Here is a 22,590-nt window from a genome sequence, read left to right as displayed (position 1 = left end):
TTATGTATTTTATATACTAAAGTTATAAATTGCCATTGATCTAACAGTTTTTAGGTAAGCAAAACATCTTAAGTCTTGCGAGTTGCTTAATTTCATTTTTTTTTTTTTTATTTCGAACCACTGTGTTCTGTAGGAGACCACGTGGCTTTTGCTCGGCAGACTGCAATGCAAATGCTGTTCTCACGCACACCAATGTACCTTCGATTCATGGTTCCCACATAGCGATTTTTGCATTTTCAATGCTTGGATATGACTTTTAGTCAGTCGAATCTTTTATGTTCTCCAACTTATTTCGATGCTTAAGTTGATAGAAACGGTCTTATCATACAACCCAATTAGTATGAAAACATTTGTGCGTAGTTTTAAACGAATTTTCAGGGAAAACATCAGCCCAAAAATACCTCTTTAATGAACATGAATTTTTTCTAGCTTCCAACACTGGTGGTGTATTTCGATTGAAGTTGCATGCCAAGAAAAGGAACAAAATTAGTTTTAAATTTTTATTCAATACCTAAATAAATATTAATTCTTTTGTCTTTCTAGTATTTTTAGATTTTTTGCCGTGTTTAACTGTAGGCATGAGTATTTATTGCAATTTTTTCAAATGAATGTCCGCTTTTGAAATCGCATGGGAATTCAACAGTTGCACTAGAAAGGTGAGTTCATCTGATTTTCATACGGTGATTTCCAACATAATTGCCTCGGATGCAGATCGAAAAAAATTAACTACTTCAATAAAGTACAAACAATCAAAAAATTCGGTATGCAGAGATTTGTAACAAATTATTATCTTCGCAATGAAAATATATTCAAAATGTTTTAGCTCAATTTGGACCTAAAAAAACATGAAAAGACATGTTGGCATGCCAAGATAAGGACCATGCCAAAATAGGGCTCACTTACCCTAAAAAAGTCAAATACGTTGCTTTTGTGCCGAAGGAGAACAATCGGCTAAATTCGTTATAACTTCGACCAAATTCAAAATTTTGAGTTATTTTGAAGGTCAAGCTTCATGAAACAGCAAATTTCATCAAAAATAGCCTTTATTTGAAAAAAAAGTTATTCATAGTGTGCATTATAGATGGCGCACGTGTTGCCCAAAAATTAAAGTCGAAAAACTTCTTCATTGGTCGCTATCTCAAAAACCACTATACAAAACATCACAAAAATATGCACATATAAACATTACATTACCAGCTAGCTTCGCTGAAAATTTCCTCAATTTACATCCATGCTTTCAAAAGTTATTCACAAAACATTTGTACGTCTCGGTGGTCGAGTGGTTAGCGTGGTAAGACGGTAGTCGCTGGTCCACTGATGACATGGGTTCGATTTCCATCTCGGTACTGGGTGTTAAATGATAATCTTAAGTTGTCCACGTCATTTATTCAGTCTGTAAAACCTAAATCGGCTAAGACGGTGTATGTCTTTTAAAAAAAACGTTGCATTTTTTTTTCGAACACACTCCTTAGTGTAACAAACAGCTCAAAATTTTTACTGGTCCCTAAAAATCCCTTAACATCGTTTATCTTAAACATGCATTTTTTATGTTTTTTCTGGGAATAACGCATTTTCATTCAAGAACCACTTGCATACTAAGGTATATATTTTCAATAGCCGGAAATCGCCGTTTTTTTTAATATTCGATTTTACCGCTCTTTCGCTCTTTTTATCATCTGTAAATTTTCGCCTAACTTTTCTATCCATCTTTTTCAATATTCAATTCTTATATTCTTTCTCCAAGAATATACATTTTTACTGATATGTCAAAAATAAATTAACAGAATTAATATAAAACTATCAATAACATTTTATTCAAATACCAAAATGTTGGATTTGGTATTTATTACGCCAATACTGTTGCTGGGCCACCAAGTTTATGTTTTAACTATAGGATGATTTGGTTGAATATAATTTTATTCCGAAAATCTTGCGATAATATACTCACAATCCAGTGCAAAGTGGAATTTCTAACACATTTGAAAATCTGAAAAATTGTAATTTGATAAAAAGTTCGAAAAACACCTCCTTTGAAAATTTGTCAAAAATTATGTGCTTCGTGTTTTGGGAATATAAAAATGCGAAAATGTGTCAAATTACATCAACTTACAATCCACCTTCCAAATTTTTCTACTGTTACTGAAACAATTTTAACTTTTCATTGAACAGTCGGTTTTGACACCCCTTTTTTGTATTTTTGTGATCATAATCTGAAAACAAAAAAAAAAACCCGATTTAATACACTTATCAGTGGATTGGAGGCTTTCTTACAGAGTGTCAATTATCTTTGGAAATAAATGACACAATAATGGATTCCTTATTTCTGAATTATTTATTATTAATCTATAAAAAAGATTATGATTAAAGAAAATCGATAGCAAAAATTACTAAACTCAATATAAAAAAAAGGTGCCCAGTACGTTTTTTGGAGGATAAACGAACTTATATTCAACGAGTTCATTTATAATCCAAATAATTCAAACTGTTAAAGTTTGAGAGCCACATATCTCGACGCTCACTAGTGGTCAAGGGGTTAACCTCCTAAACTCTCATGCTAGATGGCGTGGGATCGATTCTCTGCTGTTTTATGAAATTTTTGTCAAATTTTTGATCGCTTTTGTAATTAATTTAGCGATTGCTGGCTACTGCTGCTGAGCAAATGGCTACCTTTTTTGGAGCCAACGTTAGCATGATATGTTCTATGGAATAGAAAAATTTTAAACAATTTTGTTTTTTTTTTGGTTTTGAAATAAGTCCTACAGGAAAAAAAATGCAATTTTTTGATACTAAATTCATCAAAATCGTGAAACCTAGAATAGGAGTTAATGTGTTAAGAACGTTTTTATGGAACATACAAATTCCCGGACATCATCGTAACTCGTCGAGCTGAGTCGATTGGTACCTATAAAGTGGGGTCTTGGACCCTTAATTAATGATATCCCCAACTGACCGTTCCCTATGCCTTTCTGTAAGAAAGCCAATAAGAAAGCCAAAAAGGTGGCCAGTACGTTTTTTGGGGGATAATCGAACTGATAATCAACAAGCTCATTTACTCTTGAAATATTTCAAACTGTTTAAGTTTGAGAGCCACATTTCTCGACGCTCACTAGTGGTCAAGGGGTTAGCCCTCTCAACTCTCATGATAGATGTCGTGGGATCGATTCTCGGCTTATTGATGAACTTTTTGTCGAATTTTCGATCGCCTCTGTAATTAATTTAGCGATTGCTGGCTACTGCTGCTGAGCAAATGGCTACCATGTTCGATATTGACTTTATTATACATTGGATTGCCATAAAAATTTGCACAGAATAATTTTGAGGGCGAACAATTAATTTTAAGACTCAAATTTTTGGCAGGGGTCGGCAAAAGGGATTCTCCATATTAACTGTTCACTTAATTTTCGATATTACCTAAATAAGACATCAAATGAATTTGGGAATTTTCAGGAAAATTTTGATTCACATGTCAAAATAAAGGGGCTGTCCATTTAAAAAGTTTCCTTTTTTGTGGCATTGACTTCATTATGCATCGGATTGAGAAAAAAAATTAGCACATGGGAATTTCGAGTGGAGAAACGGCCAATCGATTTCAGATATCAAATTTTCAGTCACATGTCTGCAAAAGAAGTCGTCCAGATTGACTGTAACCTGTTTAAGAGCCCTTGACGTTATCAACTATCCTTATTAAATGTTTAGTGTTTTGTGATATAATTTTGTGGGATTTCATGAGAAAATTTCTTATCCAATTTTATTGTTAAGGTTTCACATGTGTTTTTTAAAGACTTATTTCTGATTTTAAGTTTAAGAACGAGAAACAGGGTTATTGAATGTTTTATTCCATATTATTCTCATATCACATAATTATGGTTAAGGCTAGTATATCATAAATTATGCTTTACAAAAATAAGGAAAAATAGACGATTTAGAAAAATCAACTCCAAATATATTCTCAGTCGTTTCTGTGTTTCTGTGCAACCCCTTTTTATCGACCGCTGATTGGAAAAAATCATATTGGAAGGTTGTTGCTATTTTTATCTAGGGTTGGTGGTGAAGGGAAAACCTCGTAGTCACCATATGCTGCATTGAAAAATTATAAAAAAAAAAAACAAATAAAAGAGAATCGTATGTTACCACAACAGTGTTGCTATGAAGCAATTTCTGAGTCTAACTTCTCAATATGAATTTTAATTTGTAATCTGAATTCTGAGTTTGAAATTCTATTGATAACTGATTTTTCATAACGGATGAAAATAAATTGAGGTTCAAAAAGTCTTTTTTCCTAAAGAGTGAAGTGCAGTGACGACGATGATCAACTTACGCTGGAGAGAAGGGGTGACGAACTGCATTTAAATTGATGATGTCAACACTGTGAACAGCTTTGGCTAAAGGAAGTGTGCGATTCGTTATGTACTAGCTTTGTAGGAAAATTCTGCTACTGTTTTACTGTTTTCATTCCAATACTTGGTGCTAGAGAGTGAACTTTAAGATAATGTATTGTTAAATAAGAGTTATTGTTTTAAAAGTAGGATGGATCCTCATCCAAAAGAATTAGTTTTTAAAATGAATATTTTCTCATGAAAAATAAATAAATTGAAGTAATACAATATTGATTTAAAATAATAATCTCATTTTTTTATTAGTAATACAAATTTGATTTCCAATGATATTCTCAATGTTTATAATATTTTCTCTTAATCTAACATCTTTACTCTTAACATTGTCTCTGTTCAAAACAAACTTAAATATTTTAATCAAACAAACATGTTTATTTTGTTTCTTCTTGTGTAAATTTTAGATCGAAAAATTCATCAGGTATTGAATCAATGGATACTTTTCTTTTTTTCTTAGGTGCTGAATTTTTGCTGGTAACAAGTGAGTCATTGGCAGCTCGACTACGACGTTTCTTTCGTTTTTGTACATCCATTTTAAGCTGATCAATTTCTTGTTCACACTGGGTTTTATTTGCTTCAACTTTTCCAATAGAAGTCTTGTTTTCAGACACCGATTTTCTATTGCAACTACGAAGAGTGTTCATATTGTGTATACACCTGAAATAAATAAAAGCTCTTAAAAAAGTTTGTACAGTCATAAGGAGTAAAATTGAAAAACGCACCATACACGATTATCTGAACTGTTAGAATATTTTATTTAACAGATGCAAAAAGAAACTATTGTAAACACAACTTTGTTTGTGTTTTTATTTCCATTAAATGTTTTTTACCGAACTAAAAATATCTACGATCAGTTTTTAATAAAAATTTAATTCAAGTTGCATATCAGATGTCAATTATTTTTTAAACCATATTTATATGTGTATGAGAATTTTTCAAAATTTAAAACATAATCTCTAAACAAAGATTAATGATGATGATGATTATAGTGTCCCACCTCATTCCCCTACATCGATTTGAGCTGATCAGTTCATCATCAAAGTTTATATAAATAAGAATTTACATACAGAATACAAATTCGATAATCTCCATTTTACATCTGTGTTTATGTTTACAATCGCATAAAACGTTTTGATTCAGAGTAAATAGTCTAGGTCTAATTATATAAAATTGAAAGAAGAAAGCTTCCAATATTTTTTGACTGACTAAATTTGAAGAACAAAGAGCCTCAATTTCTTGAATTTAGTGGATAAAACCAGTTGTTAAACGACCAAATATAACAAACCATCTTTGCAGTAACTGGAAAAGTAGATTTTGGAACTAAACGTCAAATATATGCACGGGGTTCAAATACATGTAGACAACTCTTAAGTTTATTCTACTGACAGCAAAACGCTGAAAAAACAACAAATTTTATCATAACATAAATTACACCTTGAAATCGATAATTTTCAGACTTAAATTAAAGAACGAGAAACAGGGTTATTGAATGTTTTATTCCATATAATCGAGAAAATGTATCGATTCAATCTGTATGCGCAAACTAATGTTCACATAATTATGGTTGAAGCTAGTTTATCATAAATTATGCTTTACAAAAATAAGGAAAAAAATAGACGGTTTAAAAAAATCAACTCGAAGCAGTCTTCTGTGCAACCCCTTTTTATCGACCGCTGATTGGAAAAAATTCTTATTGGAAAGCTGTTGCTATTTTTATCTAGGGTTGGTGGCGGAGGGAAAACCTCTTAGTCACCGTTTGCTGCATTGAAAAATTATCAAAAAAAAAAAAAAGAAACAAATAAAAGAGAATCGTATGTTACCACAACAGTGTCGCTATGAAGCAATTTCTGAGTCCAACTTCTCAATATGAATTTTAATTTGTAATCTGAATACTGAGTTTAAAATCTTATTAATTATCAATTTTTTAAAACGGATGGAAATAAATTGAGGTTCATAAAGTCTTTTAATCAAACCCCTGTTTTTTTTCTAAAGAGTGAAGGGCAGTGACGACGATGATCAACTTACGCTGGAGGGAGGAGGTTACGAACTGCATTAAAATAGAAAATTTCAACACTGTGAACAGCTATGGAGAAGGGCATCCCAACTTCCAAACTGAAACTTATTTTTACTAGATGCAATTTGCACAACTTTGAAAAATTATCCCGGAGCAAACGAAGCCTACCGGAATTCTTGTGTTATAGCTCCGTCAAAATAAATAAAAAAATAAAATAGATCACAGTCAAATGTGTGGTGGAATAACTAAAGGACCCGAAAATTTTGAAAAACTGCATTTTCCGCATAAAATTATATTTTTCCTTGAAAACCAAACTATTTATTGAAATTGGTAGAATATTGTTCATTAAGTTCTATGTGTGACCTAAATTTAATACAGGAAGGCTCAAAAAGAACGTAGAAAAAATACAAAGACGTGAAAATGATGTTTTAATTCGTAGATATTATTATCTTCGTAGACTGTTAGCATAGTATGTACCATTACCATTCACGGACCAGACACCATTTACCGCCCAAAATCACACATTAATGTGCATTTAAAAAAAAACTGGGATGTTTTCCCCAAAAATAAGACATCTAATCTCTGTTGGCCTCATTTTTCAACCATATCACTGAAAAAAACAACATTCAATTATGCTAACGATAGCCATTAATTATATATTTGAATTTTCATTTTCGGTCAAATTATTCAATTCGATGCCTTTTAGCGAACTGAGCATTACTGTGCTTCTAGTGCGGAAAGGGTTTTTGTTTACCAGGTATATAGTACATATTTGGCTGAAATCGACTTGAAACGATAGATTTATTTTCACACAATAGGTTTACATAGGAAAATTTTCGATTTCTTCAATAGTTGTTGGTTTCTGAAGCGTTTAGTAATGGGCGGTCAAATGTGTAAATTGGAAGTAGCATTTAGTTTGATTATGTTACAAAATGATGAAAGTAATCGGTTACTTGAGGCTGTTTGCCGGGAATCATCATTTTGTCAGTCAACGCACTTTGTTAAAATTTGCGAGAAAATTTTCACAAAATTTATTCTCTCAAGATCCAAAATATAGTTTTGACAGCTCCATACATGGACAATACTACAAAGAACAATTTACGGCTTGTAAGATAGTTTTTCTTAAAAAAAAAACACTACCGGTACCGGAAAAAGTCGAGTGGGCAGGGCCAGTTGAACAACCCCAGGTTTAGTTAGTTATACGTTTTTCGCATTCCACTAAATTTTTATTGAAAGTCGATCAGTTTTGAGATTATTAGAAAAGAAAGCGAATTAAAATCTGCTATCGTTTTCGTATCAAACATGTTTGAAGTTGAAAAATCGCTTAACTGGGCGGTAGATGGAAACTTGACGGTTTTCTCATTTTCACTTGGTTTTCAATTTACGATGATAGTGGTATGATTTGGTTAAAACCATAGTAAAAAAACAAAAAAAAAACGACCCACGTACCTTTATTAAGTGTTACCAAGCAAAGTTGGAAACTATCTTTCACAAGATATTTTAATTTGCACAACTTTTCAACAAAACTTTTAAACACAACAAACGTACACGTACACTTCGAGGGAATTGAAATGGCTACCTAAAGATTTTCATTAGAATGAGCGTAGGGCGCTAGCAACACAAAAATAATATAGTCATCTCACTTGCACTCATGAATACCCGCATACCTATGAGAGACCAACGCGAATGCTGTCAGCTGTCAGTAACCCATCATATACGCTCCCAATTTCATACTCAAAAATTTGTTGTTTTGGTACTAAACAGCAGTTCAGTGGAATCCAGGAGTGCCAGGTGTTCTTTTTTTTTATTATTTATTATAGACATTTTACCACGGTTGTGGCTTTCGTGTCTCACCAGGTGTTCTGGTTTTCAGTATTTGTTCCGGTTTTCGAGGAATAATCATGATTTATTAATGGGCACACGTTTTCATGTTAAATTACAAAGAAATTCATGGTAAATGTTAAGAAAATCTAACATATCTTTATGAAAATAGTTAAACCTGATCATGAGTTAGAACTTAAACGATAATGAACACGATTTTCCTCAAAATACTTTTCAATGGTAATTTCCAATGACAATGAAGAACTCTTGATCTGGGTTATGAATTCTGTCTCTGGATCTTAATTTCGAATCTGAGCTTTGAAACTTAATTCGTAATAAGAGTGACCCACTTCTATTGAATCGGGGACTCTTATACATTAACAAACTTAATATATGTCAAATCAAATGAAAATTGTAATCCATATATATAAAAAGCAATTTCTGTGTGTTTGTTTGTTTGTTTGTCCACTATAGACTCAGCAGTCTTAGAAGCTAGAGGTCTGAATTTTGGCATAGATGCTCATTAGGACCAGGAATGATGAAAAATGTTTTCAGATTTTCGGATGACCCCTTTTGAAGGGGGTCGTCCATACAAGACAAATATTGTTTTCGCGTTTTTTTACGTTATTTGTTGTCGGATCGCCATGAAAATTTGCCTACGGGTGTTTTAAAAGATAGGAAATCGATTTCAGGTATTGGATTTTGGGTCAGGGGTCGCCAAAAGGGGTCGTCCATATTAACTTTTCAATATTTTTGTCATATTGTCGTTAGTGTACATCGGATTGATATCAAAATTTGCGCTCGGAAGGTTTTGGGGACGGGCAATCGCTTGCCGGTATCAAATTTTGTGTAAGGGGCCAGCCAAAGGGGTCGTCCATATTCACTGATCGCTATTTTTGTCATACTGGTGTTATTATACATCGGATTCAGATGAAAATTAGTACACGAGTGTTTTGAATGACAAGCAATCGATTCCAGGTATCGAATTCTGTGGAAGGGGTCGACAAAAGGGGTCGACAATTTCAACTTTTCAATATTTATGTGATATTGACGTTATTGTTCAACGGATTGAGAAGGAAATTTGCACAAAGAAATTATCAAGGATGAACAATTGGTTCTAATTATCCAATTTTCGGTCAGGGGCGGCTAAAAAAGACGTCCATATTAACTATTCACTGTTTTTTGCGATATTGACGTTATTACCCAATGGATTGGTTTGAAAATTTGCACACGGGAGTTTTGAAGGAAGGGTAATCGATTTTAGAGATCTAAGTTCGGTAACGATCGAGTCGAATTCGCTTTGCAATAGTTACGTGAAATTCATAAACGGGGGTGTTTTGGCACGATGAATTGATTCTTGATTTCAATTTAAATAGGAAATGACAGAAAAAGTGATCGTACATATAACGTGTTCAATATTTGTGCAATTATTCGTTAAAAATGCATTCGGAATTTGTCTCTGGAAAATGCATGTAAATTGACATTCATTCAAACTGTTGATGACATATTCTAAATTGAAAGCGAAACGGAGTTCCTATGGGATCAGCTAGTATTACATAAATAATACCAAGCGAAGTTGGAAAATATTCTTCACTAGATGTTGCAGTTTGCACAACACAAAAACATCGCGGAGCAGATTAATCCCACCGAAATCCAATTTGCATATTGTGACATATATTTGGCAAAAATATCGTAATCTAATTAATAATAAAACATTTTTTTTAACTTGGATAAGTTTAATAAAACTACTAGCACAATGCGTTCATATAGCGGACAATCACGATAAGTGTATTCTGCCATAATAATTGGAGGGTATTGTCAAAACAAAATCAAAACAAGTCCACCTTTCAAGTGAACTCGTTGCAAAAATTTAGAGGGACATATCCCCCAAAGCTTCATTTTTTTTCAGGGATTTTCATCCTATTGGATGATTCATCCCGTTATATGAACAGCCCAAAGTTTCATCTGCTCAAATGCCAGATCTTGGCTCACACCCGGTATGCTCCTACAGCGATTGTCATCTCATGTCAAAATAAGATCAAAATTTTACCCAGATCAGAGAGATCTTATGTTAAAGGTTGGTGCAGGAGAGATTAGAGAGATGATAAATGAAAAGAACTCTTTAACTGTTTTTTAATAGGTCATACACGCCAAAGGTAAAAAAAATCGAGCCAGCTGGGTGACACAGATTCACGGCAGATTGATTTTTTCTATCGAAGTGATTTTTTCTATCGATGCTGGCGTTCGGAAATTAAACAAACTCCATGCAAAAACATTGAAAGGTGCTTTGACATCTAACAAAAAAAATCGATGCATCGCTCAAAAAATCAGTTTACGAACACGCCGTCAGAACACAGAAATGAGATTCATTGTTATTGTTGATATTATCCAAATGGCGGCTTAAGGGAAAATCAACAATTAAAACAGCTTTCTCTTTAAAGGGCACCCAATCGGCCTGACATTGGAGAGGGAGGAGGGTCTTTTAGGACCCCAACTTTCAATCTCAGAATTCAGATTAAAATTTAAATTCATATTAAGAACTTGGACTCAGAAATTGCTTCATAGCAACACTGTTATGGTAATTTACGATACTCTCTCATGGATTTCTCTCTTTGTTAGTTTTGCAATGCAGCAAATGGTGACTATTAGGTTTGCCCTCCGCCACCAATCCAAGATAAAAATAGCAACAGCCTTCCAATAAGAAATTTTCCAATCCGGCGTCGATAAAAAAGGGTTGCACAGTAAACTGCTTCGACTGGGAATATATTTGGAGATGAGTTTTTTAAGCCGTCTATTTTTTTTCCTTTATTTAGTCGAGCATAATTTATGATATACTAGCTCCAACCATTATTATGTTAATATGAGTTTGCGATTGCATATTTATTAAATCCAATGCTTTTTCTCGATAATATTGCATAAAACATTCATATCACAAAACTTTAAACATTTCATAAGAATAGTATATAACGTCTAAGGCTCAAAAACAGGCAACAGTTAATATAGACGACTTCTTTTACAGACACGTAACTGAAAATTTGATACCTGATATCGATTGGCCGTTCTTCAAAACATCCATGTGTTAAATTTATTTTCAATCCGAAGCATAATGGAACAACTCCTCAATCACAAAATCACAAAAAACTCCTCAAAACTCCTTTGTGCAAAATTGTTTTATCAATCCAATTTATAATAACGGAAACTAGCCAGATAGTTTCAGGAGAAAGCGGGATACTTCACGAAAAAAGCGAAACATTCTAGATACTCTTTAAAAAAAAGCTTCGACCATCTCTTAAACCGAAATTTAATACATGGAATCAGTTGCTCGTCTCTCAAAACTCCCTCAAAACTTTCTAAAATCCCCCATGTACAAATTTTCAGATCAATCCGACCAAAAATCACACCAAAAACGCGAAAACCGCGTTTGTTCTGTATGGACGACCCTCTCCTGAAGGAGCTATCCAAAAATCTGAAATCATTATTATTTATTGCTGGTTCTAATGAGCATCCATGTCTCATTTCAGCTCTCTACCTGTTAAAACGACTGAGCCAAATAAAGACAGACAAACAAACAAACCTTGAGCTTTTTAAAATTGAAATTCAGAATAAAGATTCGGATTTGAAAATTTTCTTTTTTTTTATTTTAATATTTCTGTTAGCTAAAGTCTTTGCGAAATATTCAATTTAAAAAATGTAAAAAAAAATGTATTCTGTAAGATATCGAACACAGAATTCAGATTACAAATTTAAATTCATATTAAGAACCTGGACTCAGAAATTGCTTCATAACAACACTGTAATGATAACTTACGATTCTCTCTTATGCAGAAACGGTGACTACGAGGTTTGTCCTCCGCCACCACGCCAAGTTAAAAATAGCAACAGGCTTCCAATAAGAATATTTCCAATCAGCCGTCGATAAAAAGGGGTTGCACAGTAAACTGCTTCGACTGGGAATCAGGACCTTTCAAAATTATTTTTAAGCCAAGTTGTACAGACTATCCTTCATGAAAAATCAACATGACTTCACCATTAGCCACAATTTCGATTCATTTTATTTTTCGAATCGCGAAGCAGATGTAAAAACGCATACACTTGAAGTTCAATAAATATGACAACCTGAGTTTGATTTAATCAATTAACTCCATCGAAGAATCATAGGCGTACAAGAAGTGTTTACGAGCAGAGTTGTTTAAACTATTCTGGGTACTTCAAAATTTTGCACAACTGAGGCTTGGTTCTTTAAAATTCAATAAATATTTTTAAATCAGAATTAATTTAAGAACACGTACACTTGAAATTCAATAAAATGTCAACTGTAAAAAGATTAAATTTCAAATGTATCAGTGATCCACAACGAATTACTCTGAACTAGCTAAATGTATGCTGTTTAATTTACCAAGTTAATCTAGGAAAAATTATCTGACGTATAAGTCAAGTATTTCAAAACGTCTTGGTCTTTAAAGTTTCTAAGTAGGATGCATATGAAAATTTTAAAATCTTTCTTTGCAAAGTACAAGGACGCGAAATTATATTATAGGTTTTTCCGGACACTTTAAGCAAAATATGTGTACTCACTTATCTTAACTTGGTTTTAAAGCTGTGAAAATAGTTGTTTGATTTGATTAAAAAAATTAGCACATAAACAAAAAAAACCGATCCACGTACCTTTAATAAGTGTTACCAAGCGTGGTAGGAAACTATTTCAATTTGCACAGCTTAAAAAAAATCGCGGAGCAGAAGGGTCCTTTTGGAATCCTAAATATTGCCTTGTGTGATAGCTTGGCAAAAAAAACCATAATTGATGTTGAAAAAAGACAAACGGGAGGTAAATGAACTTTGTAAGTACCCGACAATTTTGGAAAACTGCATTTTTTCGCATTCCATCGTATTTTAATTGTAAATTGTAAATTAATTGTAAAGCACCCGAAATTTTGAAAAACTGCACTTTTTCGCATTACATTGTATTTTAACTTTAACCAAACCAAATTTGGTTCATAAAGTTATATTTGTGACCTGAACATACCTCAAATAGAACGTAGAATAATATACAAAGACGTGAAATTAAAATTAAATAAGATTTGTAGACTGTTAGCAGAGTATGCGTACTCATTTTCACTTGATTTCTAAGGTGTGAAAAAAGTAGTTTGATTACATTAAAAGAATAACGCATAAACAAAAAATAACGACCCACTGCTATTGGATTGAGACCTTTTATACTTTTACAATGTTAATGTACGCAAAAAACGAATAAAAATTTTAATATTCGTACGTTTACTTTACATTGAAAATTTTACATTTTTCAATTTATGCAAAGACCAAAGGTATCCTTCGGAAAATCAAAATATCGTCTTGTGTGATAGCTTCGCCACAAAAAAAAACGATGTTAAAAACAAGTGATTGGTAAAATAAATTGTTAAGTACCCGAAATTTTTGAAAAAATGCATTTTTCCTCATTCCATCGTATTTTCTCTTGAAAACTAAACAGTTTTGAAATTTATTGAAAATGGCAAAATAAAGTTCATAAAGTTCTATTTGTGACCTGAATTTAAAACCGGATAACTCAAACAGAACGTAAAATAAAATACAAAGATTTCACGTCTGTATTAGAATAATCCGTTGTTTGCAAAGTATGAGTATTAATTTTCACTTGGTTGAATTTGCTGAATTCGATTAAAAGAATAACGCATAAACACAAATCAACCCACGTACCTTTGAAAGTGTAACCATGCAAGGACGCGAAATTATATTATAGGTTTTTCCGGACACTTTAAGCAAAATATGTGTACTCACTTATCTTAACTTGGTTTTAAAGCTGTGAAAATAGTTGTTTGATTTGATTAAAAAAATTAGCACATAAACAAAAAAAACCGATCCACGTACCTTTAATAAGTGTTACCAAGCGTGGTTGGAAACTATTTCAATTTGCACAGCTTAAAAAAAATCGCGGAGCAGAAGGGTCCTTTTGGAATCCTAAATATTGCCTTGTGTGATAGCTTGGCAAAAAAAACCATAATTGATGTTGAAAAAAGACAAACGGGAGGTAAATGAACTTTGTAAGTACCCGACAATTTTGGAAAACTGCATTTTTTCGCATTCCATCGTATTTTTTTCTTGAAAACCAACTTTGAAATTTATTGAAATTGGAAAATTTTGTTCATTAAGTATTATTTGTGACCTGTGACCTAATTATGTTCGTAGACTATTAGCGAAGTATGTGTAATCATTTTCAATCGGTTTTAAAATTGTGCAAATAGCAGTTTGATTCGATTGAAAGAATAGCAAATAAACAAAAAAAAACGACCCACATACCTTTGATAAATGTTTCCAAGCAAGGTTGGAAACTATCTTTCCTAGGTATTACAATATGCACAACTCTAAAAAAAATCGCGGAGCACCGAAATCCAAAATATCGGCTTGTGAAACATAATCCGTATCTTAAAAAACAAGTGGTTGGTAAAATTAATTGTAAAGCACCCGAAATTTTGAAAAACTGCACTTTTTCGCATTACATTGTATTTTAACTTTAACCAAACCAAATTTGGTTCATTAAGTTATATTTGTGACCTGAACATACCTCAAATAGAACGTAGAATAATATACAAAGACGTGAAATTAAAATTAAATAAGATTTGTAGACTGTTAGCAGAGTATGCGTACTCATTTTCACTTGATTTCTAAGGTGTGAAAAAAGTAGTTTGATTACATTAAAAGAATAACGCATAAACAAAAAATAACGACCCACTGCTATTGGATTGAGACCTTTTATACTTTTACAATGTTAATGTACGCAAAAAACGAATAAAAATTTTAATATTCGTACGTTTACTTTACATTGAAAATTTTACATTTTTCAATTTATGCAAAGACCAAAGGTATCCTTCGGAAAATCAAAATATCGTCTTGTGTGATAGCTTCGCCACAAAAAAAAAAACGATGTTAAAAACAAGTGATTGGTAAAATAAATTGTTAAGTACCCGAAATTTTTGAAAAAATGCATTTTTCCTCATTCCATCGTATTTTCTCTTGAAAACTAAACAGTTTTGAAATTTATTGAAAATGGCAAAATAAAGTTCATAAAGTTCTATTTGTGACCTGAATTTAAAACCGGATAACTCAAACAGAACGTAAAATAAAATACAAAGATTTCACGTCTGTATTAGAATAATCCGTTGTTTGCAAAGTATGAGTATTAATTTTCACTTGGTTGAATTTGCTGAATTCGATTAAAAGAATAACGCATAAACACAAATCAACCCACGTACCTTTGAAAGTGTAACCATGCAAGGATGGAAACTGTATTTCACTGGTTATTACAATATGCACAACTTTGAAAAAAAGAAAATTCGCGGAGCCGACGAGAACGCGTACATTCGAGGTGCTTAAAACGACAACCTTACAAAATTAGCATTAGATTCAGCGTTGGGCGCTAGCAAGACTATAAGAATATTGTCATCTCACTTCCGCTAATGAATACCTGTATACCTAAGTGAGAGCATCACGTCAGCTGTCAGCTGACAGTAATCCATAATGCACCGATCATAAGGTAAAAAACGACCATTTGCTATATAGAAATGCCATTTGCTGTGATGGGACAAAAAATCAGGCCAAGACCCGCATAATCAATTACAATATATAGAGAATATTCTATATTGTCTCTAAACGTTATCGTTTATTGTAAAGTGAACAGTATATGTACAATAACACAGACCATATTAACAATCTGTATTATGATTATCTGTTAAAGTACCATATGGGGAAAGGGCTGTTAAGCATGTTTACCATTCAAAAAGAGCGATTTTTTCGAACAAATATTTCATGCTACATTATTGGATACGGTTAAAATATCATCCACTTTTGGCGAGCAAAACAATCTACCTGAATGTTCTAGCTACGTTGGAATACAAAATCATAGATTTCATCAACTTCAATGGATATAGTTTGCTTATAGTAGTTTTTAGTAAAAATAACGCTCAATCATACGTTCCGCATATTGTAAAATATTTTTAAAAAGAGCTTCCCTGTACCATAACCAATATAGTTCCAATTCTTTCCCACAAAAAATAAAATTAAATTAAAAATTTAAAATGTTGATGTTTTTATTTTTTATTTCTGATATTGCCGAATTGTAAGTACGTTTTGTAAACCAACACGGATGGCAGTACGTTCTGCGATTTTGTCTGAAAATAGAAAGGTTGAATACATGTAAGAACTTTATCTATTGGATTTTAGGTTAGACCCACGAATGCATCGGTTAATCCCCCGGGTACATAAAATGCATCGGTTAATCCCCCGGGTACATAAATTTAATAAAGTAATCAAACTTACTACAGATAAACTGCAACACGTTGGGGTCCAGTTTTTTTGGGGTTGGGTACAAACGAGTTCCGTCTTCTTTTTTCATATTGGCGTACCGATGGCACGCCTGACCGGTTACGCTCATCTTTATCAGGTTATCTGCACCGACCAAGCGAACAGCGAGCAACCCAGCAAACATGCTGTCTGTTGTCGCGCGGCCATTCAGTTCATCCAAATCTGCTACGGTCATCGGAATTCCTTCTTGCTCGGAAAAAGAAGCCTAAAAATAGATTCAAAAATAATGTAAGAAATATGTTTGCAAGGATGTATGAAATTGTTTTACCTCAGGAAACTTATTTTTGTCCTTCATCAATTGGAGTTCTTTCGACAATCGTAGTGCGTGCTCGTCCGAGGACAATTTTCCCCCCTGCACCCTCTGCAGCTTCCGCTTACTGATCCTTAATTGCTCCTTAAGCTTCTTATTTTCAGCCTCCAGAGTGAAACAATTAGTGCAGCTCACTCGATTGGTGTTTTCGACATCTTTAAGCTATAAGGAAACTTTGTCGTACACTGTTAGAGTCCTGGATAAGGTCCAGAGACAATATTCAAAGGTTGCAAATTTTTATTCTCTTATTATACTATACTTACTAAATCATATATCATATTGTCACTGTCACTGATACGATCCTGTCATAATTTATTGAGGTAATAAAATTTTGAACATGTATAATGAAATGATACTTGGAAGATATTTCATACTGGTACTGCTACCAATATATTAAGTTAATAGTTAGTACTATATCCCCAACTGTTTTTAATTATGCGGGGACACCGGGATGAAATTTACTTTTAAAAATGTTTCAAACTGTTTTAGTTTGAACATCGGTATATCAAGCGTTCACTGGTGGTCTAGTGGTTAGCTCTCTGGTCTAACACGTTTCAGGGCGTGAGATCATATCTCTGCACTAGTTTGATGTTTTTTTGTCAAATTTTTGATCGCCTCGTGATTAATTTAGCGATTGCTGGCTACTGCTGCTGAGCAAATGGCTACCTTTTTTGGAGCCGACATAAGCATGATATTTACTATGGAATAGACAAATTTTAAACAATTTTGTTTTTTTTTGGTTTTGAGATAGGTCCTACATGAAAAAAAATCCAATTTTTTGATACTAAATTCATCAAAATGGTGAAACCTAGAATAGGAGTTAATGTGTTAAGAACGTTTTTATGGAACATACAAATTCCCGGACATCATCGTAACTCGTCGAGCTGAGTCGATTGGTACCTATAAAGTGGGGTCTTGGACCCTTAATTAATGATATCCCCAACTGACCGTTCCCTATGCCTTTCTGTAAGAAAGCCAAAAAACATATCCTTATGAGCAAAACCTTTTTGTAGCTGGTCTATAGTTTTTTTTTGCAAAGCTTGTTTTTTCGGCTTATTTTCTAAGACGTAAAAATGAATAATTGTAGCTGAATGTTTTCTGAGAGACATAGTTATATTACAATGTTGCATCATGAAAGATTTCATAAACTCATAAGGGGCCCGGAAGAAATTTGTAGTGAAATTACAAGCCGCCAAATTTCGAATTCTGGCATAGTAGACTGAGTCGATTTGGGTTCATTTTTGAATTTCCCAAACCCTGGGGTTTGAAAAGCTTCGTTCAGGTCCAAAACTCATCCATGATTTTCTGCAAAAAATTTAAGTAACGTTTACATGATTATTCTGAACTTTGGGATTTGTATGGAGGAAAAATTTGATATTTTGTACTGAAAAATCAACATAATTTTTGTTTCTTCTGGGGAACCGAGCCTGATTATGGTTTGTGTGCCAATTTAAAAATTTCTTAAAGGAAACTTTCCTATGAACAACTTTGTTGAAGACCGTTCCTTCATATTTCATTTAACAACAAATTTTTTAGGTGTTGAATGGGGGTATGTCTTTTGGAATTGAAAAATAATAAATTCAATCGACATCAATGCTGCGTGCCTAACGAGGCGTTGCATGACTACTTTACATGCAATACTTGGCGAGGCTCCAGCAATGATGTCAATACAATTTATTGTTTATCAATTTGAAAAGACATACCCCTGTTAAACAGCTCATAACTTTTTTGCCTAATAAGATACGAAGTTACAGGTCTTCAACAAAGTTTATCAGAGGAAAACCAGCGGAACCATAATCAGGCTCGGTTCCACAGAAGAAACAAAAAAGATGTTGATTTTTCAGTACAAAATATTTAATTTTCCCATATAAACCTAAAAGTTGAAATTTACTCATGTAAACCAAGACGAAGTTTTTTTTTAGACCCCAGGGTTTGTAAAATTAAAAAATGACCCCAAATCGACTCAGTCTACTGTCATAGGGAGCCTCAAGAGCGGATAATCAAAATTTGCACAGTTGTTAAAGTTCAAAAGAACTCAAAAAACGTTGAAATTTCAAAATTTTCCTGAATAATGCCTTTTCGCCAAGTAATCAGAAGCTTAGTCTGTCGTTGTAGACTATATGTCCTCTGTGATTGTTTAAAAATGTTTATTCGAAATAATAAAATTATTTTGTTCTTATCTAATGAAAAAACTGAATAAGCTCAGGATGATTAGTTTGTTTTGTTTTGCTTTAAAATTTAAAATAAAAATCCCAAGGTTCATTCGATAAAAACAAAAACCTTCATTACGCTCAACTCATAAACGAAAAAAAACATATAAAAATCGATTGTGAGTTTTTTCTCACGGTTTTGAAATTAACAGGTGGCTAGGAAACTTTCGGCAGCCATCAAAGAAAAATACCGGGAATGCTGTTCAAAATTTAAAGAAGTTCTGCTCCTGTTCATCTATAGAAATGATTTAAAACTGAAAACTTATGTACATATGTACTAATTTTGTACTATCCCCAACATGTCGCTGAGTCAGATAGTGAAAATAGAAGAAGTAAGTATTTTTCATTAAAGTATGGAGAGGAAAGCAGTTTCGCGGTTGAAAAACATCTGGGCTAAAACCGAGTCTGGTGGACAAAACTTTGGACCGGAAAATAACGACTTAGTAACAATCCAAAAAGGCCTGATCATACCGAAGGAGATGAATGCCGCCAAATCGTCCTCAAGCGAGACCGATTAAAACTTTTTGATTTCGGCCCTTACCAAATAGCGTTTGAGAAAAAGTGTGAAGCCTGCAGATTCTACCGAAAACTTCGCAAAAGACTGGACAAAGGACCAAAATCATCGCAAATCAGTCTGTGCTGAAACTAATCAGCAGTCTTCAATCGAAAATTCGATCACTGGTCTAAAATTGACTGGAATGTTTTGTATTGAATTGTATGTTTGTTAGCCACCGTGAGTGCACGGATTCACCGCAGTTTTTGCCAAAGTATGTGCTCACATGCATTCTTAGATTATTAAGTTCGCAAATCTCTAATGAAGCGTGTACACTAGACCGCTGCAAGCTTTGTATGGAAATTTCAAATTCTTGAATTTTTACAACCTCCCATAACTTTTTTTGATTATTTTTGCTGCCAGAAATAGCAATAAAAATTTTGGAAGCGATCATCCAATCCTGAATTAGCGCAACGAGTTTGAATTTTGTATGGAAATCTGTATGGGAAAACTAAAAATTTTATTCCAAAAACACCAGAGATGTTCTGAAAGTTCCAAAAAATATATCTTTGGATGAAAAATGTTCCTTGATTCTTGCAGTACATTTCAAGTGAATAAAGCACAAACCTAAATTGTACCCTAGAAAAAATATTCATTTTTTTTTATGAAATTTTTGTTTTCAATTTTTTTTTTATTTTATCTTTTTTGACTGCTCATTTGAAAGCTGTGTAACAGTAGGATGGAAATAAAAAATCTCAAAAAACTGCTTTACATTACTAGAGAATTTACAGATTTAAAAACGTTTCATGCAATTATTAACAGCTCTAGCAAGCAAAGTCTGCCATTTTTGGATATTTTTCAAGGGATTCAGATTTTTTATTTTGAAATGGTTATAACTTTTTCCATGAAATTCTTAGCTGCTTGTCCTGTTAGCAAAAAATGAAGCTTGGGAATAGTCAAAACCAAAAATCAGAGACCGACTAAGTTTCAAGCTTATTTGAATTTTGTGGATGATTTAATGTGCAAAAATTTCTTCCTCCACACAAAATTCCATACAAAATTAAAACGCGTTGCGCTAACTCAGGAAACAACCAAATCAACTAAAATTTTACACTGATGCTTGATGACCTAAAAAGCTTCATAAAAACATATGGAAGCAAAAAGTCATTTTTTGCAGCGGTCTAAGTGTACACCATACCCGGACCTCATGGCTTCGTATGAACTGTTATGGAGTGAATGTATTGTGTTGATGTAAGGCAGGCATGTCAAACTGGGGCCAGGCATGTCAAACTGGGGACTTTGTCAATGCGGCCCGCGTAACCCTGTCTTAAATTGTCACAAAAAAAACACATCTGATTTTTATGTAAAATATTACTGCAAAAAACTAAAGTTGAATGTAAGGTTTTCAACTTAATGCAAATATTTTTCGATGTTCAAATTTCCTCTTAGAAAAACACGCGTTACATTGTTGCTCTGAACCACAGTTTGAGGCGATTCCCGCTTCCGTGTAAGATTGTGTGTAAACATTCATAGCGTAAGAACATAAATATCTTTCAAGTATTTTAGCTCTATTATTCTTGTTTTACCGAAGGAACAACAGACATATTGTGATATTTTTTAAATTGAGGATATACGTTATCAACAATATTCATTGTAAAAAAGCACATCCTGAATAATCAAACATTTTCCGTAATTAAATTTGTAGCTCTGGAAAATTTTAGTTCAGTGACCACTTGTCTAACGTTCAGTTAATTTTGCGGTAAGTGTGTTTGTTGCACCGGAATTGAACAAAAACATATCCCACCGCTGGAGTCTTCTTATTGTCTCAAACCTATCCGAATACGTGAGTATAAACATCATACATTTTTAATAATATAATATTTTTTATTCGTAAATTGTGAGTCATTTTTAATACCATATCGGTCACTGAATTAAAAAAAATAAAATCCAAAAAGTCTGATTAGAGCACTCAGAGCCAAAGGGGTATACGTGCACAAAAGCTACTTTCGAGATAGCACGCTTCAAAGTTTCTTTGTTGTGCGATTTTCCATATACTTTTTGAGAAGTTGTAGTGTGTGTCCGTTCAAAAAAGTATGAAGATGAAATTATAAAAATCTGAAATAAGCACTGAATAAAGATTTTAATGCAACTAATGGTGCAAAACTGCTTGCGAAAATAAGGGAGACCGATAGCAATTTCAAATTTTCTCATTTTCAATGTATCATTCACCAAGAGGCATTATGCGCAAAGTATTTAAAATTCCAAAATGTACTAATACCAGTTTCAGATACTATAAATTTTATCCGTTCCCGTGGCTTGAATCATCGCCCCTTTTCGACATTTTTGGAAGACATTGGAAATGAATTCGATTGTGTTCCCTACTTCACAGAAGTACGCTGGCTTTCCTGCCACAAAATATTAAAAAGATTTTTTTGCTACGAGAGGAAATAATATTATTTTTGGAAATGGAAGATGAACCTGTTGCACATTTTCAAACATACGACTGGGTTCAGGATTTGGCAACCTGCAAGATTTGAACTTAAAACTTCTAGTAAAATAAAAAAAATATCATCACTGCTCGTGATGATGTAAAAAACTTTCAAGCGAAGTTACGGTTATGGATCAACCAAATTTCCAAGAAAACCTTGTGCACTTCTTTACGTGTCAAGAACTGAAAAGATCAAATGAGGCTGAATCATTTGGTAAATACGTACTTCATCTAGAATCGTTACTAGATGCATTCAAAAGCCGTTTTCTTGACATTAATTCATACGAGCAAGAATTTTCGTTGATTGTATCTCCATTTTCGTTTGCTCCTGAAAATGCTGCTTATAATTTGCAACTAGAGTTGATAGAGCTCCAGTGCGATTCTTTATTAAAAGCGAAATACATTGAAGTGGCTGTACCAAAATTTTACAGCTATTTGCCTAGACGCTACGTTGAGTTACGGAAATTTGTTGCCAGAATTCTTGCTATGTTTG

General features: G+C 33.1%; 1 protein-coding gene across 1 annotated transcript; it reads right to left on the bottom strand.

Moving 5' to 3' along the window:
- Positions 1-16,311: 16,311 nt before the first annotated feature.
- Positions 16,312-16,974, bottom strand: LOC129741071 (uncharacterized). The gene is made up of 3 exons (XM_055732772.1): positions 16,865-16,974; positions 16,552-16,801; positions 16,312-16,403 (listed from the first exon to the last, which is right to left on the bottom strand). Exons 1-3 carry the CDS (start codon positions 16,889-16,891, stop codon positions 16,330-16,332), a joined length of 351 nt encoding a protein of 116 aa, XP_055588747.1. The 5' UTR covers positions 16,892-16,974; the 3' UTR covers positions 16,312-16,329.
- Between the last annotated feature and the right edge of the window lie 5,616 nt (positions 16,975-22,590).

Source organism: Uranotaenia lowii, chromosome 2, assembly GCF_029784155.1.
Source record: "Uranotaenia lowii strain MFRU-FL chromosome 2, ASM2978415v1, whole genome shotgun sequence".
In the NCBI taxonomy this organism is placed as follows: Eukaryota; Metazoa; Arthropoda; class Insecta; order Diptera; family Culicidae; genus Uranotaenia; species Uranotaenia lowii.
Note: the sequence above shows the minus strand (reverse complement) of the source record. Positions and strands in the feature narration are given on the sequence as shown.